Source organism: Carcharodon carcharias, chromosome 15, assembly GCF_017639515.1.
Source record: "Carcharodon carcharias isolate sCarCar2 chromosome 15, sCarCar2.pri, whole genome shotgun sequence".
NCBI classification, from domain to species: domain Eukaryota; kingdom Metazoa; phylum Chordata; class Chondrichthyes; order Lamniformes; family Lamnidae; genus Carcharodon; species Carcharodon carcharias.
In genome coordinates this window covers 88523754-88543214 of record NC_054481.1, presented here as the reverse complement: position 1 = coordinate 88543214, position 19461 = coordinate 88523754, and the positions used below count along the sequence as shown (strand labels likewise).

Below are 19461 nucleotides of genomic sequence, written 5' to 3'. Positions count from 1 at the left end.
GCAAGCATGGGCTAGTTGAGTGTGGTCATTGTTCCGCCTATTATAAACAGCTGAAGCGCTGTGCTGTTTTATACGATCTGCCAGCTCTTGGAGCATGTGGCTTACATACCTGGCATTGCACTGGCATTGAAATTCATATGCCACGTTACATGTGGCTCACTTACTTGGCATCTTTTCTCTTGTGCAGTATAAATTGTTGCTCCCTTTGAAATTTGACATTCTTGAATCTGTCCTGATGAGTGCAAGACAAAAAGCTTTGACAGCATGTGTCTTTTTTTCAGCAATACTCATATAGGCAGCAGCTCAGTCAGTATCTAAAAAGAGAAAAGGCAGATTAATGTTGCTTGTGGAGACCTTTCATCAAAAAACTGCCAAGACCCTCTGAAGAAGGGTGGATTTGGATCCAGTTATGATCCAGGTGACTGAGAGTTGGGCTTCACACACAGTTCCTGTTGCATATGTAATCTCACAATCTGCCTGTTTTGGATTTGAGGTGCAGGTGTTTTCTTGAGGCATTGAATAAAGACAAAGTTCCCAAGTAAGTTCTGTTTCTTTGTGCAAACTTTGCTAAAGGTTTTGAATGGCTTTTATCGGTTAATATGTTTCTTCATACCTCACAGAGCTGCCAACACAACACGGAAGGCCCACACTGTGACAAGTGCAAGGCTGGATTTTTTGGCAACCCCACTCGAGGAACTGCCAACGACTGCATGCCGTGTCCATGCCCATTTACTGATTCCCACAGGAGGTCTGTGTCCCACCGCTGGAAAACTCTGGAAAAACAGCATTGCTGGAACAAATATTTGTGAACTTGACAAGGCTGAGCTGTGTGTGTCAGATTTGTGGTTTGGTGTAGACTTGGGAATGATTTTTGTTTTGTTTCCATATTAATAGGCAATCTATTGTTCATACATCTTCTGTTCTGTTTACTTATCAGTTGCCCTTTACGAATTTCCCCCTCAACCCTGCCCTGAAGAGGATTTCAGTAGCCCCTGTGTGTGAATTTAATTTCTGATTATTGGTGTGCTGTTCAACCTGAACATGTTCCTGACCACCTCTGAAATCCACCCTCACATGTTATTGTCTCAAAGTGACCAGTAGTTACCAGTCAGGTTGACTATCCCAACCTGGGTGTTTGAGACTTATTGCAGCCTCACTATATTCAGGATGAGCGTTGCAGCCTCATAACAAAGGCCAGATGGAACTGTGTGCCTTCCCGCTCACTCCATGCATTTCCTCATTATGCCTTCACTTTGTGAATAATTACAGGAAATGGAGAAACTGATAACCTGTTTTCCAAAGATTGAACATAGGTACATAGGAATATAGGACTCAGGAGCAGGAGTAGGCCATTCAGCCCTTTCAGCTTGGTTCAACATTCATTAAGGTCATGGCTGATCTGGTTATGGTCTCAACTCTACTTTCCTGTCTGCCTCCCATAACCCTTGACTCCCTTCCACCTCCTCCTTCAGGTACCATACCCTGAGAGTGCGATGGCGATCATGGACTTCCATTGGATTGGTTCATCATATGCTTGGCAAATTACTACAGTAGTTTGCAGGTTTCCTCCAAGGTGTCTGTGCTCCTCAAATTCTGGCCTCTTAAGCATCCCCAATTTTAACCATTCCCCCCTTGGTGGTCATGCTTCAGTTGCCAAGACCCTATGCCCTGAATTCCCTTTCTAAACCCCTCTACCTCTCTCTCTTCCTTTAAGGCACTCCTGAAAACCTACCACTTTGAGCTATTGGTCACCTGATCTAATATTTCCATTTGTGGCTCAGTGTCAAATTTTGTTTGCTAACTTTAGTTGAAATACCTTATTAAGGGTGCAATATAAATGCAGGTCGTTGTTGTTCTGTGGGCCCCTTGGTTTGAATCCAGCCCAAACAGATGGACCAAAAATTTCTGCTCTCTTTTGGCTCAATGAGTGACCAATGAATGTGTTTCCTTATGAGTGTAGACTAACAGCACCAGACCTATGACAAATCGGCAGTGTGACCCAGGGCTGACATTAGACTGATGCACTGAATGGAAAAATTCCCACCAGTGTGCAGTAAAGGGTTTCAGTGTAGGAGTTAGAGAACATAGTTTGATAGAATGGAGAAGCTTCATCTTAACTCCTGACCTGTGAGTACTGCACTCCCTCTCCACATTCCTTTTGCGCTCCCTCCATCTCCATGGTCCCTCCCTCTCCACTCTACCTCACTCACCCACCCTCTCTACTCTCCATGTTCCCTTCCTCGCTGCTCCCTCTCCACTCTCCCTTGGCACTCCCGCCCCCTCTACTCTCTACTTTCCCTTCCTCTCTGCTCCCTCCCTCTCCACTCTCCCTCTATGCTCCCTCCCTCTCCACACTCTCACCCTCGGCACTCCCTTCCTCTCCACTCCCTCTCCACACTCCATTCCCTCTCCACTCCCCCTCTGGAGTTGAAGAGTCTAAATGGAGGACATTCAATATGTTCTTATGAACTGGTGTATCCTGTATGATCTACAGCTGACGCTCTGTATAATTGTTTTTGCAGAAAATGCTTCAGGATGGAGGTTAATTTAAGAATGAAGTGCGTTTAAAAATGGCAAAATCCAGGATAAATTTAGGGAGTGACTGCCGTTTGCAGGAACCACACTGACATGTGTTTTCCCTTCAGATTTTCGGATACCTGCTTCCTGGATACAGATGGGCGTCCCACCTGTGATGCTTGTAGTGTTGGCTACACTGGACGTCGATGTGAAATGTAGGTTTATCTCCACAACAATGCAATTCTCTAGCCTGGTTGAAGAGATGTTGCTTTAACTTGTACTTGTTTTTTCCTTCTTGTAGATGTGCCACTGGTTATGAAGGAAACCCAATGACTCCAGGTGGAAAATGTAGACCACATGGTAAGCTCCAGAAAGCTGGCCGCTTTTCACATAAGTGTGTCGATAACTGGTATTTTGCGCTAAATTTTATCATTTAGAGTCACATCAAATCCCCCAGTTATTGTTTAAAAACAACAGTTGGCAGGATCTCAGAGCTCAATCTACAATCAAATTCCACTGTTGTTTAAAAGCAAAAAAACTATGGATGCTGGAAATCTGAAATAAAAACAGAAAGTGCTAGAAAAACTCAGCAGACCGGGCAGCATCTGTGGTGGGAGAAACAGAGTAAATGATTCGAGCCCGATATGAATTTTCATCTGTTGAACATGTTCATATTGGACTCGAAATGTTAACTCTGTTTCTCTGGCCACAGATGCTGCCAGACCTGCTGAGATTTTCCTGCACCTTCTGTTTTTATTTCATTGCTGCTTGCTAATTAAGTTAGCCCATTGGATGATGTCTAAAATTGAGCAGATTAGCTGAATTCCAAATAAACTGCATTCCCTCAGTATGGAAATGCAGCATCAATTCAGGAGAACTTCCACATTCAAGTGTGGGCTGCCTGTTGGGATGAGATATTTCTACAATTCCCATAGAGACCAGTAAGTTTTAAAAAGAGATGAATTTCCCAACCATCAACGGAAATTATCGAAGGACAAGATTTCATGTTTTTAAGACTAAAATCAACACAGGTCAAACACTCCTTAACAGGTAACTAACACACCAACTTAAAGAAAAGGTACTTTTGCATTAACTAATTATTTCCGACAAAATATGCCATGCAACATTTTTACTTTATTCCACACTTCTGGCAGCTGGATAGCAATACAAGATTAAGCCTGAAGGCACCCCCAGCTTCCAGCAGGCTTACTTCTCCCTGTCATACCAGGTCAAATCCTCTTGGTGTCCTTTGGAAATTGAGCTGCTCGGACAACGTAATCTAGATCAAACTTTCACCAACAAGGCCCACCTCATTGATTCTTTGTTCCTTGAACCTCTAAAAGACCCGTCAGTCCTGTTCCTTCCTCTCCAAATGTAAAACTTGTAAAATCAACTTGTGCAAGCATTCTGCTTAGCTCTTAACACAAAAGCACTTCACCCTGTCCTTCACAACAATAGAGGCTGCTTTTCCTCACAGCAGTAAGTTCTTTGTGACCCTCTGTGTCACCTGTGTTCCAAGTGTGAAACCTGTCACTTGATTTTCAATTGGTTTTGAATACAGATCACAAGGGCTTGTCTCTGGGCAGAATCAGTCTGAGCACCATCTCCCATTGCAGGATATCCTGCTTTACCTTGAATTTAAAGAGACAATTTAAAACATTTATACATCGTATAAAACCGCACATTTCTAGCAATACAACCTCTCTCTGGATGTTGGTTTTAATCAAACTGAACAGATGGAGTAAACCATCTCTCTGGTTTAAGTGAGATCCAAAGTGAGCAGGGTCCAGGTAGTTTCCCTCTGGATCTGTTCCTAGAGGTTACAGAAGCAGGATTGCTCTCAATGCTTGCCAGTCCCACCCAGGATCATTAATCTGGGAACGAGGAAGATGTGGCTGGTGTCGGAAAGGATAGTACCGTGCAATAGAGCTGCTGGTGCACATACTCACTTTAATGTCCCATATTTTATGTAGCGATACTGTTACTGAATGAAAAAAAAACTTGTGATTCCCCAGCTTCAGGTCCCATATTCTAAAGGAAGAGCTTCCATTTATATAGCTCCTTTCACAGCTCAGAACCTGGCCAGGTGTTTCAATTGAGTGTAGTTACTGTTGTAATGTAGGAAATTTTCTCTCATGAATCTTGACACGCTTTGATACAATCCAGAGCAGAATTTTGAAGGATGTTTGTTTTGTTGTGCAGCGGGACACATTTCAAATTGTGACAGCAGAGGAACGGACTCCACAGAATCATATGATGGATCTTGTGCGTGTAAGGTAGGTATGTTCTATTGACCAGGGAATGCCGAACATGAATACGCAGAGCATTTCTCTCTAGACCTGGCGGTATTGCGTAGAACATCCATGAAGTGGATGCAAAAAGCATGGACATGAGTAAAGAGTTCAAAATCAGTAGTTACTTTGAGAAACATGCTTGAGTCAATCATGGCGATAGTATCGACAAGAAAGGAGACTTCCCTATGTATATTGGCCTGTTTTCGCTACTCGGTATTTTATGTATCTTTAGTTCAGTAATATTATTGTATTTTTACCAATGCACAGCCACTTATTTTGTAGTTTCTTTATCTTTCCACTTGCTGGATGGTCAATTTGTTGGCGCTCAAATGATGATTTTAAAATCCATTGTAATCTGGTGTTTGGATTTGTGACATCCATTCGCCAAATTCTCCCTCACTCTGTGTGTGAATTACTCTGTCACCTTTCCTCCCTCTGTACACTATCCTCCTTCCTCCCTCCCCCTCCTTTTACTGCCACGTTTAGAGATCAGTGACTAATGTACTCTATATATATATATATATATATATATATTGGTCGCTTCACAGCTGGAAATTTACTAGCTCCTGTTGTTAAACCTGACCATTCCATCTAACAATGTCCTTTTACTAACTAATAACATTGCAAACGGTAATAACCCCAACAATGTCCCTTCCACCAGTCGACCAGTGTACTCGATATAATCAACTTCAAGCCTGCTCTCTCTTTATTGGCTCCAGAGCTCTGTCATGGATTATTTTTCTCTCTTTTCTATTGAATTTGTTGATTTGCTTGAATTGAATGAAATAACTATTCTGATTAAGCCCAGACCAAAATCACAGATGGATGATCTTAGGTTCCTACAGCAGAAAGGAGGCCTTTTGGCCCATCATGCCTCTGCTGGTTCTGTAGAAGAGTTTTCCAATTATTCCCACTTTCTTGAGCCTTCTCCTTGGCATTTTTTTTTTCTTTTTAAGTATATATTCAACTTTCTTTGTAAAGTTGCTATTCAATCTGTTTCTACCACCCGCTCAAAAAGCACATTCCAGGTTACACCAACTGTTTATGTGAAAAAAAAAGCTTCACATCTTGTCAATTATCTTAAATCTGTGCGCTTTGGTTACCGATCCTTCTTGTGGAAACATTTTCCCTTTATTTACTCTATTAATACCCTTAATAATTTTAAGCAATAATTTTGAGAATTTCTCCTTAGCCTTCTCTATTCTAAGGACACAATCCCAGTCTCTACACCCTCTTTACTGCGATAACCATGTAAATTATTCATAGATTTTAGAATACGTGATAACACTCTGATCTTGGAATCTGTCGTGGCATTGGATTTCCCAAACCTACCCCGGCAATACCTCTAGGTATGGGTTAGATAAAAAAAATTGCAGAATATTCAAGATTATGTATAGGGTTGAAGATCTTTAAAATAAGCAGGCAACATTCAAATGGTTGGGAGAATGAAATAAAATGAAAACTAGTACTTTTCATAATTTTTTCTTTGACATTTGATTTGGCATTTAAAAATGTTAGTGGAAAGAGTCTTACAGTTGGGAATTTTCTTTTAAAATCCTATTATAACAAGAAGAATGTGGTTATCATTAACGTCTTTTATTTTGTTCTGTGTTTTTGAATCTCAATACCCTTGGTATGTCAGAGGGTTCTAATCAGGCCCTGCTGTGTCCAGGCTTGCCCACAGCTTATTATACAGCTTTCACTATGTTGGCTGTTTTACAGGCTAATGTTGTTGGAAGACTATGTGATGAATGCTCAGCGGGGTCCTTCAATTTGGATGACTCCAATGTGGATGGTTGTCTGAAATGTTTCTGCATGGGGATCAGCAAACAGTGTGCCAGCTCATCTTGGCATCGAGACCAGGTTAGTCTGCAAGCAGCAATGTGTTTGGGCATCTTATGAGGAAGCATCTGTAAGGGTACCTGTCCATGGAATGGTTGATTTTTAGATTTTTTTAACACGATCTCAATTTACTGGTTTCATTTTTCAATTTGACAGAGAATAGGTGCAGAGGATCTATGAAGAGAAAAACTGGATATCCCTTCATCATGCTAAACATCCTCTGCTCAGGGGCTGTAACCTCATTTTGTTGCTGGAAGTCAGGTTAAATGAGCAATTTGTACCAAGATTCTTCCAATGTTGGAATTTGTGCATGCTCTGTGTTCCATATGGGAGATTAAAGCTCGGATTTGGCACAACTTTCACCTTTGCAGAACTTCACCTGTTTCATAGGTTTTGTTGGCATTTTAAGTATTGAGAATTTGCAATAAAGTTTCAACTCTTCAGCAATTCTTCAACATTTAAGGTGATTTATAACCTTGAATATTTTTGTTGGCCAATTCTTCAAGTGACAACCTGGAGCTGGCTGGAATTGGAAGATATTATAGAAAATGCTCCTGGTTAAGGGAATGTGGAGCTGGATTTGAGAACCAATTCATTGGGATAGTGTTACTGTTTCATTTCACTGTGCACAGAGTTTTATAATAATCAAAGAAAGGATTTTGTTTAAAAGTGTATTCTTTAGGACTTGCATAAAATGGATGTGAGCTTTATATCATAGTAACACAGTAATAACCATCTATTTCAACATGTCAATATTGTAATATTAGGTAGTTTTAAACATGATGTGGAAGTTACTGCAATGGATATTAAGTTGGCTGAAATCTTTAAAATGGCTGCTGTGGGGGAGGACATGGACTATTATTACCATACTGATTTATTAATGTTTGAGTTGAACTAGTTAGAAATAAATTTGACTGTTAGATTTGCTGAATGTTCCTCATTGTTCCACAATCTAATTGTGCTGCTTGTTCTTTGCAAGGTCCGAGCTCTTTATGATGAGCAGGAAAGGAATCTTTACACGTTGACAAATATGGCACACACGCAGAGAGTCACTGAAGGAGTTCAAATGAATGCCTTGAATGAGCTGGTTTTTGCGAATTTTGACACGATCCCTCGTGACATCTATTACTGGGTGCTGCCTAATCGGTTTAAAGGCGATAAGGTAAATGGAGATCCGCCTAATTTGGGTTGACATTTCAAATGGATGCCACGGCATTATACAGGCAAAACAAAAGTTGTGAGTCCCCTCAGTTTGTGAATTGTTGCATCGAGGCTGAGTGGCTTCAATACTTATTTCCACCTCTTTGTTTCTGTTTTATTTTATTTGGAACAGTCAAAGATGTAAGAGTGCTTACTGGTCACCAGTCATTTTCTGGAACAAAAACATAATTAGCTGGAAAAACTCAGCAGGTCTGGCAGCATCGGTGGAGAAGAAAAGAGTTGACGTTTCGAGTCCTCATGACCCTTCAACAAAACTAGGTGAATCCAAGGAGAGGGGTGAAATATAAGCTGGTTTAAAGTGGTGGGGGGGTGTGGTTGTAGGGATAAGCAAGCAGTGATAGGAGCAGATAATCAGAAGATGTCACAGACAAAAGAACAAAAGAACACAGAGGTGTTGAAGTTGGTGATATTATCTAAATGAATGTGCTAATTAAGAATGAATGGTAGGGCACTCAAGGTATAGCTCTAGTGGGGGTAGGGGGGGCATAAAAGATTTCAAAATAATAGAAATAGGCGGGAAAAGAAAAATCTATATGTTATTGGAAAAACAAAAGGAAGGGGGAAGAAACAGAAAAGGGGTGGGGATGGAGGAGGGAGTTCAAGACCTAAAGTTGTTGAATTCAATATTCAGTATGGAAGGCTGTAAAGTGCCTAGTCGGAAGATGAGGTGCTGTTCCTCCAGTTTGCGTTGGGCTTCACTGGAACAATGCAGCAATCCAAGGACAGACATGTGGGCAAGAGAGCAGGGTGGAGTGTTAAAATGGCAAGCGACAGGGAGGTTTGGGTCATTCTTGCGGACAGACCGCAGGTGTTCTGCAAAGTGGTCACCCAGTTTACGTTTGGTCTCTCCAATGTAGAGGAGACCGCATTGGGAGCAACGAATGCAGTAGACTAAGTTGGGGGAAATGCAAGTGAAATGCTGCTTCACTTGAAAGGAGTGTTTGGGCCCTTGGACGGTGAGGAGAGAGGAAGTGAAGGGGCAGGTGTTACATCTTTTGCGTGGGCATGGGGAGATGCCATAGGTGGGGGTTGAGGAGTAGGGGCTGATGGAGAAGTGGACCAAGGTGTCCCGGAGGGAACGATCCCTACGGAATGCCGCCGGGGGTGGGTGAAGGGAAGATGTGTTTGGTGGTGGCATCATGCTGGAGTTGGCGGAAATGTCGGAGGATGATCCTTTGAATGCGGAGGCTGGTGGGGTGATTAGTGAGGACAAGGGAGACTCTAACATGTTTCTGGGAGGGAGGAGAAGGCGTGAGGGCGGATGCACGGGAGATGGGCCGGACACAGTTGAGGGCCCTGTCAACGACCGTGGGTGGAAAACCTCGGTTAAGGAAGGAGGAGGACATGTCAGAGGAACTGTTTTTGAAGGTAGCATCATCAGAACAGATGCGACGGAGGCGAAGGAACTGAGAGAATGGGATGGAGTCCTTACAGGAAGCGGGGTGTGAGGAGCTGTAGTCGAGGTAGCTGTGGGTGTCGGTAGGCTTGTAATGGATGTTGGTGGACAGTCTATCACCAGAGATTGAGACAGAGAGGTCAAGGAAGGGAAGGGAAGTGTCAAAGATGGACCACGTGAAAATGGTGGAGGGGTGGAGATTGGAAGCAAAATTAATAAATTTTTCCAAGTCCCGACAAGAGCATGAAGCAGCACCGAAGTAATCATTGTTGTACCGAAGAAAGAGTTGTGGACGGGGGCCAGAGATTCCTTGTTCCAGTCCGACTCCGGCCCCCTTCCAGAACTCTTTCTCCGGTACATCGATGATTACTTTGGTGCTGCTTCATGCTCTCGTCGGGACTTGGAAAATTTTATTAATTTTGCTTCCAATCTCCACCCCTCCATCATTTTCACGTGGTCCATCTCTGACACTTCCCTTCCCTTCCTTGACCTCTCTGTCTCAATCTCTGGTGATAGACTGTCCACCAACATCCATTACAAGCCTACCGACTCCCACAGCTACCTCGGCTACAGCTCCTCACACCCCGCTTCCTGTAAGGACTCCATCCCGTTCTCTCAGTTCATTCGCCTCCGTCGCATCTGTTCCGATGATGCTACCTTCAAAAACAGTTCCTCTGACATGTCCTCCTTCTTCCTTAACCGAGGTTTTCCACCCACGGTCGTTGACATGGCCCTCAACCGTCTCCGGCCCACCTCCCGCGCATCCGCCCTCATGCCTTCTCCTCCCTCCCAGAAACATGATAGGGTCCCCTTGTCCTCACATCACCCCACCAGCCTCCGCACTCAAAGGATCATCCTCTGCCATTTCCACCAACTCCAGCATGATGCCACCACCAAACACATCTTCCCTTCACCCACCCCCGGCGGCATTCCGTAGGGATCGTTCCCTCCGGGACACCTTGGTCCACTCCTCCATCACCCCCTAATCCCCAACCCCCACCTATGGCACCTCCCCATGCCCACGCAAAAGATGTAACACCTGCCCCTTCACTTCCTCTCTCCTAACTGTCCAAGGGCCCAAACACTCCTTTCAAGTGAAGCAGCATTTCACTTGCATTTCCCCCAACTTAGTCTACTGCATTCGTTGCTCCCAATGCGGTCTCCTCTACATTGGAGAGACCAAACGTAAACTGGGTGACCACTTTGCAGAACACCTGCGGTCTGTCCGCAAGAATGACCCAAACCTCCCTGTCGCTTGCCATTTTAACACTCCACCCTGCTCTCTTGCCCACATGTCTGTCCTTGGATTGCTGCATTGTTCCAGTGAAGCCCAACGCAAACTGGAGGAACAACACCTCATCTTCCGACTAGGCACTTTACAGCCTTCCGGACTGAATATTGAATTCAACAACTTTAGGTCTTGAACTCCCTCCCCCATCCCCACCCCCTTTCTGTTTCTTCCCCCTTCCTTTTGTTTTTCCAATAATTTATATAGTTTTCTTTTCCCACCTATTTCCATTATTTTGAAATCTTTTATGCCCCCCCACCCCCACTAGAGCTATACCTTGAGTGCCCTACCATCCATTCTTAATTAGCACTTTCGTTTAGGTAATATCACCAACTTCAACACCTCTGTGTTCTTTTGTCTGTGACATCTTTTGATTATCTGCTCCTATCACTGCTTGCTTGTCCCTACAACCACACCCTCCCCCTCCACTTCTCTCCCCCCACCCCCCACCTTAAACCAGCTTATATTTCACCCCTCTCCTTGGATTCACCTAGTTTTGTTGAAGGGTCATGAGGACTCGAAACGTCAACTCTTATCTTCCCCGCCGATGCTGCCAGACCTGCTGGGTTTTTCCAGGTAATTATGTTTTTGTTTAGGATTTCCAGCATCCACAGTTTTCTTGTTTTTATTTGTCATTTTTTAGATGCTGTTCAATTTCCTGCTCCTTGGTTCTGTCATTCTCAAACTGCATTTGGCACTTCCTGTTTATGCTCACTCTATCATCCCGAGCTATTTGCTGATACCTCCTTTCAGAAAGGTTGAAGTGCACGTTCCAGAACAAAACCTTACACAAACCAGGGGAGTGGGGGGTGATGAGAGAACACATGCATTGACTCAGGATCATGTAAAGTGACAAATTGTGTTGGGCAAAAGCCTGGTGTTGCTAACATTTGACCAGTGACCTTGTATAGAGACATTAAACTGTGGTCAAAGAATGAGGAGCACTGTCTCCTGCAAGAGGTCATTTAATGTTCCTTATGAAATTAGTCTTCTGTTGCATGAAGATAATTATGCAATTGTCTAAGTGCTTAATTTAATTACCTTATCATAGGGTAAGATTAATGTTTGTTTTGTCTCATTTCTGTCGACACATTTGGTTGCCAAAGATGCTGTTTACACCAATTCCGTTCAATGCATGACCTAACGCATGGCTATATTAGCGAGCTGTCAACAAGTTACATGCCTTGTTGTTACCTGCCTCCCCCTATTCATTTTTATAGGTTACTTCTTATGGAGGTGAATTGCATTACACTATCCAGCATAGTGTCTCCCCTGTCTCCTCACCAATCACTGGGATGCCTGATGTTATTCTACAAGGCAACAACATCTTCTTGGAGCACTACACGGCAAAGAGACCGCAACCTGGCATTCCCTCAACTTTCTCTGTTCCTTTTAAAGAAGTAGGTTGTCATTGTATTTCTTTAACCTATTGCATATATATTGGAGATGTACAATGAATGCATAAGTGGAGAAGAGAGTCCTTTGCTGATTAGATTGTGAGATTGTCCACCCACAAGTGGGGTTTTGAAGACCTTAGTGTTCAGTTAAGAGGCACCATAATATGTGTATGTAATGTTCTGTTGAGCTGAGGATGGATTGGATTATTCAAGGATGAGATCATCAGCATTGAGGTGACCTTCAGTTGCACAACTATTTACAATATCCACGTATGCTATTCAGTGACGCTAGGGGACCTTTTAATGATACACCTAGCATCCAATGAGTTGAGGTAAGAGGTCTGCACTGCACATGGCTGAATACAGGGCAATGTGGGCAGCAAGTGATGGAATACTGCTGAGATCTTCATGGCATAATGCAGTTGGTGCAGTTGACATAAGCACTGAATGTTTTCAACAGCCACTGCAGTCGGGAGCAGGGGAGGTTAATGCATAGGCCAATAGAGTTCATGCTTGGGATCAGGGTGGGAGGTTAATGTACAGGCCAATGGTGTTTGTGCTGGGATCGGGGCGGGGTGTGGGTTAACGTACAGACCTATGGGATTCAAGCCCATGGTGTTGGCAAATACGTTTAACTTAAGCATGATATATTATGATTTTCTTCATTCTGAGTTCAATGTGTAAACATTATATTGACTCACGCGTTTGTGTTGTAATGGATTTGGGAATGTGGAGGGAGGTTATGCAGAGGGACTCCTAATAGCCTTGATGCCCAGGATCCTATGAATCCTTATTTCATTTTGGAGTGGGTACTGCAAGGGAAGGTTACAGGAAATTCTTGCATTACCCCCACCACCCCCAACCTGGTCCAGTAGGATCAATTAGTTGACCTAACACGAGATGGTTGGCCTCAAAAGACCAGTTTTACCGGGATTCAAGGACTCTGTCCTGCTTTCTTCCCGCTCCCCACATCCAGAGCCCTTTTGCCTTGCATGTCTTAACATGTAGAGAGCAGTGTGCAGCTTCTATCCACTCCCTTGTGTCATGCACACGGGACCTTCCCTTTGATTCAGTGCAGTTGTCTTCCTTTCATTGTTATGACCTACATCAAAATGTGGGGCAATTCAGTGAAATGGAGGTAAGTTGAGTGTGGCCCCGTTTTTGTGTGTGTAATGGAGAGCCATTTCTGTTGCATCTTTTTGATGTAATAATTAAATTGTGCATGTGAATTTTGCGCAGGATGTGCTTGACATCATTTGTATTGAAAAGCGGAAGCAGGATTCACACAGCCAACTCCTTCACCTAGTTCATATATTGTATGTTGTTCTAGCTCCCTCCTGGTACCTAAGTAACTTCTTGGGACTTACTTTCATTCGTAATGCCTGGAATTGCTCTTCAGATTTCTGATTACCACCTCTCTTCAAGTCCAGTCTAACTAAAGACTCACGATTATGATGCAGCTGCCAAATTGGGTTGTAGTGAGATTGACATCTTGCTGCCCCTCATTTTGCAACAGCTGGGATGGGTTTGTCTAGTTTACTTAGTCTCATTACCAGACAGATAATCTCTCAATAGTCAAACAGAAAAGAGAACAGTTCATTTCTTTGTGTGCTCTTGCTACCAATGTGGCTTCTCATAGTCAAATGTAGAGCTGCACCAGCCTCCCCACCGCAGAACGAATTGCTAGCCTTGTTAGAATTGCATGAGTTGGAAGAATGAGAGGGAAGCATGCAAACTCTTGGAGGGAATACTGATGCTGATGAAGATCCCCATTAGTGTGGTGTAGTTACATTCTTTGATATCTGCAATTCTGTTGTTGGATATGTGAACCAAGAAAGATCATTCTTCCTATTGGTGCCTCTTCTCAATGATTCACAAGCTACCTTGTTTTTTTCAGTCGGCATGGCGACGGGCAGATGGCCAGCCCTCCACCAGAGAACATCTCCTGATGGCTTTGGCCAATATTAATGTTTTCATGATTCGAGCAAGTTACACAGAAGGGACAACTGAAAGCAGGTTAAGTATCAACAGATCTGTGGATAAATATTTTATAATAACTTGAAGCAAAAGTTGTGTGTGGAAAACTTTAGTATCTCTTGCACGTTATCTTCTGCCAGCGCTGCACACTTGGTTCCATTTGGCTTGGTATCCAAAACAAAAGGAAAAGCCAGCCTCTGCTGTGTCATTGTAGCACTCGAGAGTTGAGTCAGCAGTTGATGCCAGCTCATTAGGATTGATTTGGGATGTTGGGCCTCCTCAAAATATAGCAGAAGCATAAAGAAACTTTGAAATTTATAGAAAATGGTTTGCAAGTTGTATAGCTGATATATAGAAGAACAAGAGATTTGGTGGGGTGGGGCCAGGGGGTGAGGGTGGGGAAACAGTTTTTTTTTAAATGAATTCTTAAACAGACAGTGGCATTACGAATTTTTCTTGCATTTGATCAGTTTTTCTGTTCCTGCCTTTTTCTAAAATTGATCCCTTCCCAGACCAAGACCCAAGTGAATAGGCCTCATGTTAGACCACAAGGATTGTCCTAGCCCCAGTACCTCACCATACTGTTAAAGGGGCATGACCTCTTTGGATGATGCATAGTTCTTTTGATGTGGAGCTTGTATTACACTCAAAACAAAAGGCGTTCAGATTTTTTTGAGAAATGATTTAGCTAAATGTATATTGCATTGTGTTATGGCGCAGCAGTTGGTAAAGGCTTAGTTGTTTAAATCCCAGAGGGAAGCTTGAACAACCTAGATTTTCAATTGGTATGTTTGAGATGCAGCTCTGAATTCAAGAATAAAACCACCAAACCTCAAGAGGTTATTAATATAAAACTAAATGAAACATTTATTAATTTAGCAACTAATTAAACATATGCACATGTCTACAAATTACTACCATAATAACTTTTAAACAAATCTCGAAATGAATCACTCCCGGGTAAACCTTCACCAAGGCAAGAATAACCCATAGATTTTAAACAGACACCAGGCAAAGCACATTTGACCTTATGAATTCAAAATGAGGTTCCTTGCAATTTGTTCCCTTTGCAGACAGGCTTACAGACTGGTTAGATCTTAAATGCCTCTGCCTGACACACAAACTCCTTTCTGTTTATACCTAGCTTCCCCTTTGAATGTAATTTTTCCATTGTATTACTAGGTTTTTATAATTTTACCTTTCCTAATAATAATCCTGTTTTGAATGGTTTATTTAAAAATTGTCCTTTACCTTCTACTCCTTATGTTTACCTAATTAACATCTCAAAATACTATACATCAAAGCACCGAGACTAGCTGACTTTAATCCAATTAAGCCACGCACATACACACACAGAGACACACACATTAGATACAGACCCTACTACAATTCCAATTTAAAAATAATTTCTGATTACATTAAATACGTTAATATTTCTTCATGTTAGTTTTCAGATGATTACATGTCCTCAATATTAGAGAACAATTTTCTCTCAAGATTGGGGACACATTTGGATAGAAATTCTGTCTGTATATAACGGTGAACCAGGGACATGAAGCCCGACCATTTTCAGGAGTCCTGCAATGTTTGGGGACTAATGTGGCTGTTCATTTTCAGAATATCCCAAATCCATATGGATGTAGCAGTCCCACATTCCACTGGACAGGAACAGGCTGTTGAGGTGGAGGAATGTATTTGCCCAGAAGGTTACAAGGGATCATCTTGTCAGGTAAAAAGAAAAGAAAAGCTTGCATTAATTCAGCACCTTTCATGATATCTGGATATCAGCAAGTGCTCCATGGTCAAACTGGAAAAATTTTCATCTTGACTAAAAATCAGGAGATCAAAATTCTGAGTCTATCAGCTTGTCACAATCAGACATCTATAGCTAACTAGTTCCCATCCACAGCAATTTGAAAACACAATGTTTAACCTAGTTGATGTTGTTGAATTTTTCAACAAATTCCAAGAACTGGTTGCATTAGCTTTAAGTGATTTTTTTAAAAAAAGTATAGATTCACATTGTTTATTTTTGAAACAAACTCATGTGGCATTCCTTTTGTGCAGGAATGTGCCTTTGGCTATACACGCACAGCGAGTGGATTGTACCTGGGAATGTGTGAGCGCTGTGACTGTAACGGACACTCCGATTGTGATGCAGACACCGGGGAATGCCTGGTATGGATAAAACCATGAAATGCTTCTTTGGTTCCAAATACTAATTGATACGTTATATAGCATTTTCCAACGTTGATAGGGACTTCAAGAATTTTTTTTTCTCTCTAACTAGCCCCATTTCTACAATTGTATCCTTTTCGTGGTTGGACTTTTAATTCTTCCATCTCTTTGCTCTCACTCTGCTTCATGTAATTTTCATGGCATGGTCTGTGTATGCTCTTGGTAAAATAAACTTGTCAACTCGGTAGTTTAGAAACACTTCTCCAGTTGGTGCAGTCAGTGTGTTGGAGTTTTGTCATTGTGTGACAGAATGAGAGTTCACAGTGTCTCAGCCACACCTGCAAACTGCACTTGGCGAGTTTCTATCTTCACTTTTGATCAGTTAGTGAATCACATTGTAAATTCAGTAAACTTCATTCAATTTTACCAAATCCGCAGTTTTGATCATAATTCAAAACTCCACTCAGAGTGACAGCAACACATGCCAGCCTACAGCAGGATCATCCAAGACAAAGCGACCTGCTTGATTGGCACCCCATCCATTACCTTCAACATTCACTCCTTCCATCACCGGTGCACTGTGGTAGCAGCGTGTACAAGATGGACTGCAGCAACTCGCCAAGGCTCTTTCGACAGCACCTTCTGGAAGGACAAGGGGAGCACATGCAAGGGAACATAACCGGCTGCAAGTCTCCCTTTAAGCCACACAACTATATTGCCATTCCTTCACTGGCGCTGGGTCAAAATCCTGAAACTCTCTCCCTAACAGCACTGTGGGTGTACCTACACCACATGGACTGCAGGGGTTCAAGAAGGCAGCTCACCGCCACCTTCTCATGGGCACTTAAGGATGGGCAATAAATGCTGACCCAGCCAGTGACACCCACATCCCATGTTTGCTGCAGAGGAAGACAGTGGGCTGAGAAGGTGCATGATTCGGTGGCCTCTGTTTTCTCTGGACCCTTTTCTCAGTCAGCTGAGCTTATAATTTCTGCTCGCTTCTTCGAATGTCCCTCCAAACAGTCAGCATCCACAGGTCATGGCCAGTCAGTTGGGGATTTTTTTTGACAGTCCAACTTCGAAGTTACTTTTACTATTGCATTCTTTAAAAAAAAAGGATTGAAAGTCTCACATTTCAATAGTACAACTTGAAGTCATTCCCTGGATTAGCAGCCCAGTAAGAGTGACGAGTTATGTAAGTGTCATCAGTGGCCATTTTGAGCCAGGGAAAACCCTGCCATATTCCTATCCCAGGGTCCCACACCATCAACATCTTAGGGTCACCAGGGTTGAATTGGACCAGTTTTATTCATGCCTTAGCTACAAGAGCAGGACAGAAATTGGGTTCCCTTGTGATAAGTGGCTCACTTGATCCCACAAACTCTCCCCACCGTCTACAAGGCTCAAGTGAGGTGTGAGAAAATTTACTGGCCTATGTTTTCTCTGGACCCTCTTCCTGACCAGCTGAGCTTATCGTTTCTGCTTGCCTGGTTGGGTGCGGCTGCCACAGCACTCTAGAAGCCAAGCATCATCAGGGGAAAACAGTTCACTCAATTAGTGCTTGTACCGTTGGACTTGGCATCCACCAAACTGGGACCAATAGTTTTTACAATCTACAAGTTGTCCACTACAGCAACTCACCCAGATTACTTCAGAATTAATCCCCCTCCCCTCCAACCTCTACCACCAAAAGGAATCATAGCAGAAATAGTGGGAGATTTCATCAGCGTTAAGTTCACACCCTGGGATGGAGGTCAAAGTTCCTCGGAGGTGCCATAGAGGTGCTCTGTGTCACATGGGTGTCCTTTATTGTTGATATAATTGACCTAGGAAGGAGGAAGACCCTATTCAAGGCAGTAGCACTGATGATTATTTTTAGTAAAATGCCAAATTGCTGTCATGCCTGTAAGTATATTATAAAATAGGAGAGTATGTGAATTAAAAAGTACTCCCTTAGACTTCCCTTCTCTTTCGGTACTGTTATTTTATGGAGAGTCCACTGTTGATCAGTGTTAATGAAGCAGTTTTGAGGAATGAGTAAGTATTACAATCAATAATGACATAATTTAGCCACATTAAGTTTTCACTTTTGGCCTGCTTTCATATAACATGTTATTACACCTTTAAATCTGCTATTGGTCAACATTATATTTCAACATTAAAGAAATATAGCATCCTATTTTAAATATGTTTCAAATACAGTTGCTGTCTTGATACAAGACTATTTTCCCTCGTCTCTCACAAATGGCTTTATACCAAGAGAGTGTGCATTTGCAACTCTCCTTTTGTGTTGAAATCTGTGCTAATTTGTTGTTCAATGTTGTGCAGAATGTCTGAATTATCACAGATTTTTATCTTTTTTTGGTCTTTTATTAGATTGTAATTTTACCCGATGTTGGCAGCTGTGATTTGAAGTTTTTTTTCTCTTGTAATGTCACTACAGAGGTGCCAACACAACACCGAGGGCCTCAGATGTGAACGGTGTGGGCCAGGTTTCTATGGGGACGCCAGACGTGGAACACCAAATGATTGTAGACCTTGTCCTTGTCCAGGAGCCACTCCCTCTAATCAGTGAGTTTCCTTTTTAAAAAAAAACTTTGCTGTTATTTATTTATAATATAAAGTGCCATGAATAAAGAACAATTCCATAGATTTTCCTTTCCCTTCAGCATTGTTATTTAATGGAAAGACTGCTGTTGATCAATGTCAATGAAGCAACTTCAAAGAATGATTAAGTAGCATAATAATGTAATATTCAATCTCCATATGTAATGATGAACTATGCAAATTGGGGAAACTGCCTAAAAATCTGTGTCTCCTTAGAGATTGGAACCTTGCAATGATCGGATGAGCATGTGGTATACTCCTTGCTCTAAGACTAAATAAGGCCTTATTCTGATGTTGTAGCTCAATCCTTTACTCTCCCATTGCTGGGAACTGTCCCCTTTCTTCACACCATGTTCCTCAGTATAGCATACAGTATAGCCCTTTCTTCCAGAAGGTGGTGTGATTTGTATTACGTTGAAGATGATCATTAGTACGAAATGTTCTGCTTTTTCACCCCCGAAGAAATGGCAGCTTTCCAGTTTTTCATCAGGTTGCATCAAACTGCATTGACTTGTCAGTTAGGGGGTGCAAGGTCAGGAGACTCCACCTGAATGAGACGTAGACTGAGTGAGTGACAAATTAGCAATTCACGTGGGAATTTGGTGCACTGGGGAAAGAGGTCCTTTAAGTAAGGTTTATTGCAACTTGTAAAATGTGATAAGTATCAGTCAGATTTATCAGTACCAGTAGGGTTTATGAATAGTTGTAAGGTTTATTAAGTTAGACCAAATAAAATTAATATAA

At 42.4% G+C, this 19461-nt stretch overlaps 1 protein-coding gene across 4 annotated transcripts in view; it reads left to right on the top strand.

Moving 5' to 3' along the window:
* The window catches only part of hspg2 (heparan sulfate proteoglycan 2), a 519883-nt gene that overhangs the window by 240575 nt on the left and 259847 nt on the right, over positions 1–19461 (top strand). For all 4 annotated transcript variants that reach the window (XM_041206462.1, XM_041206463.1, XM_041206461.1 and 1 more), the window contains 11 exons: positions 621–748; positions 2646–2732; positions 2819–2877; positions 4720–4793; positions 6534–6674; positions 7633–7815; positions 11779–11958; positions 13853–13971; positions 15550–15661; positions 16000–16110; positions 18554–18681. In XM_041206462.1, coding sequence (XP_041062396.1) covers positions 621–748; positions 2646–2732; positions 2819–2877; positions 4720–4793; positions 6534–6674; positions 7633–7815; positions 11779–11958; positions 13853–13971; positions 15550–15661; positions 16000–16110; positions 18554–18681 — 1322 coding nt within the window. The remainder of the gene's footprint in view (positions 1–620; positions 749–2645; positions 2733–2818; positions 2878–4719; positions 4794–6533; positions 6675–7632; positions 7816–11778; positions 11959–13852; positions 13972–15549; positions 15662–15999; positions 16111–18553; positions 18682–19461) is intronic.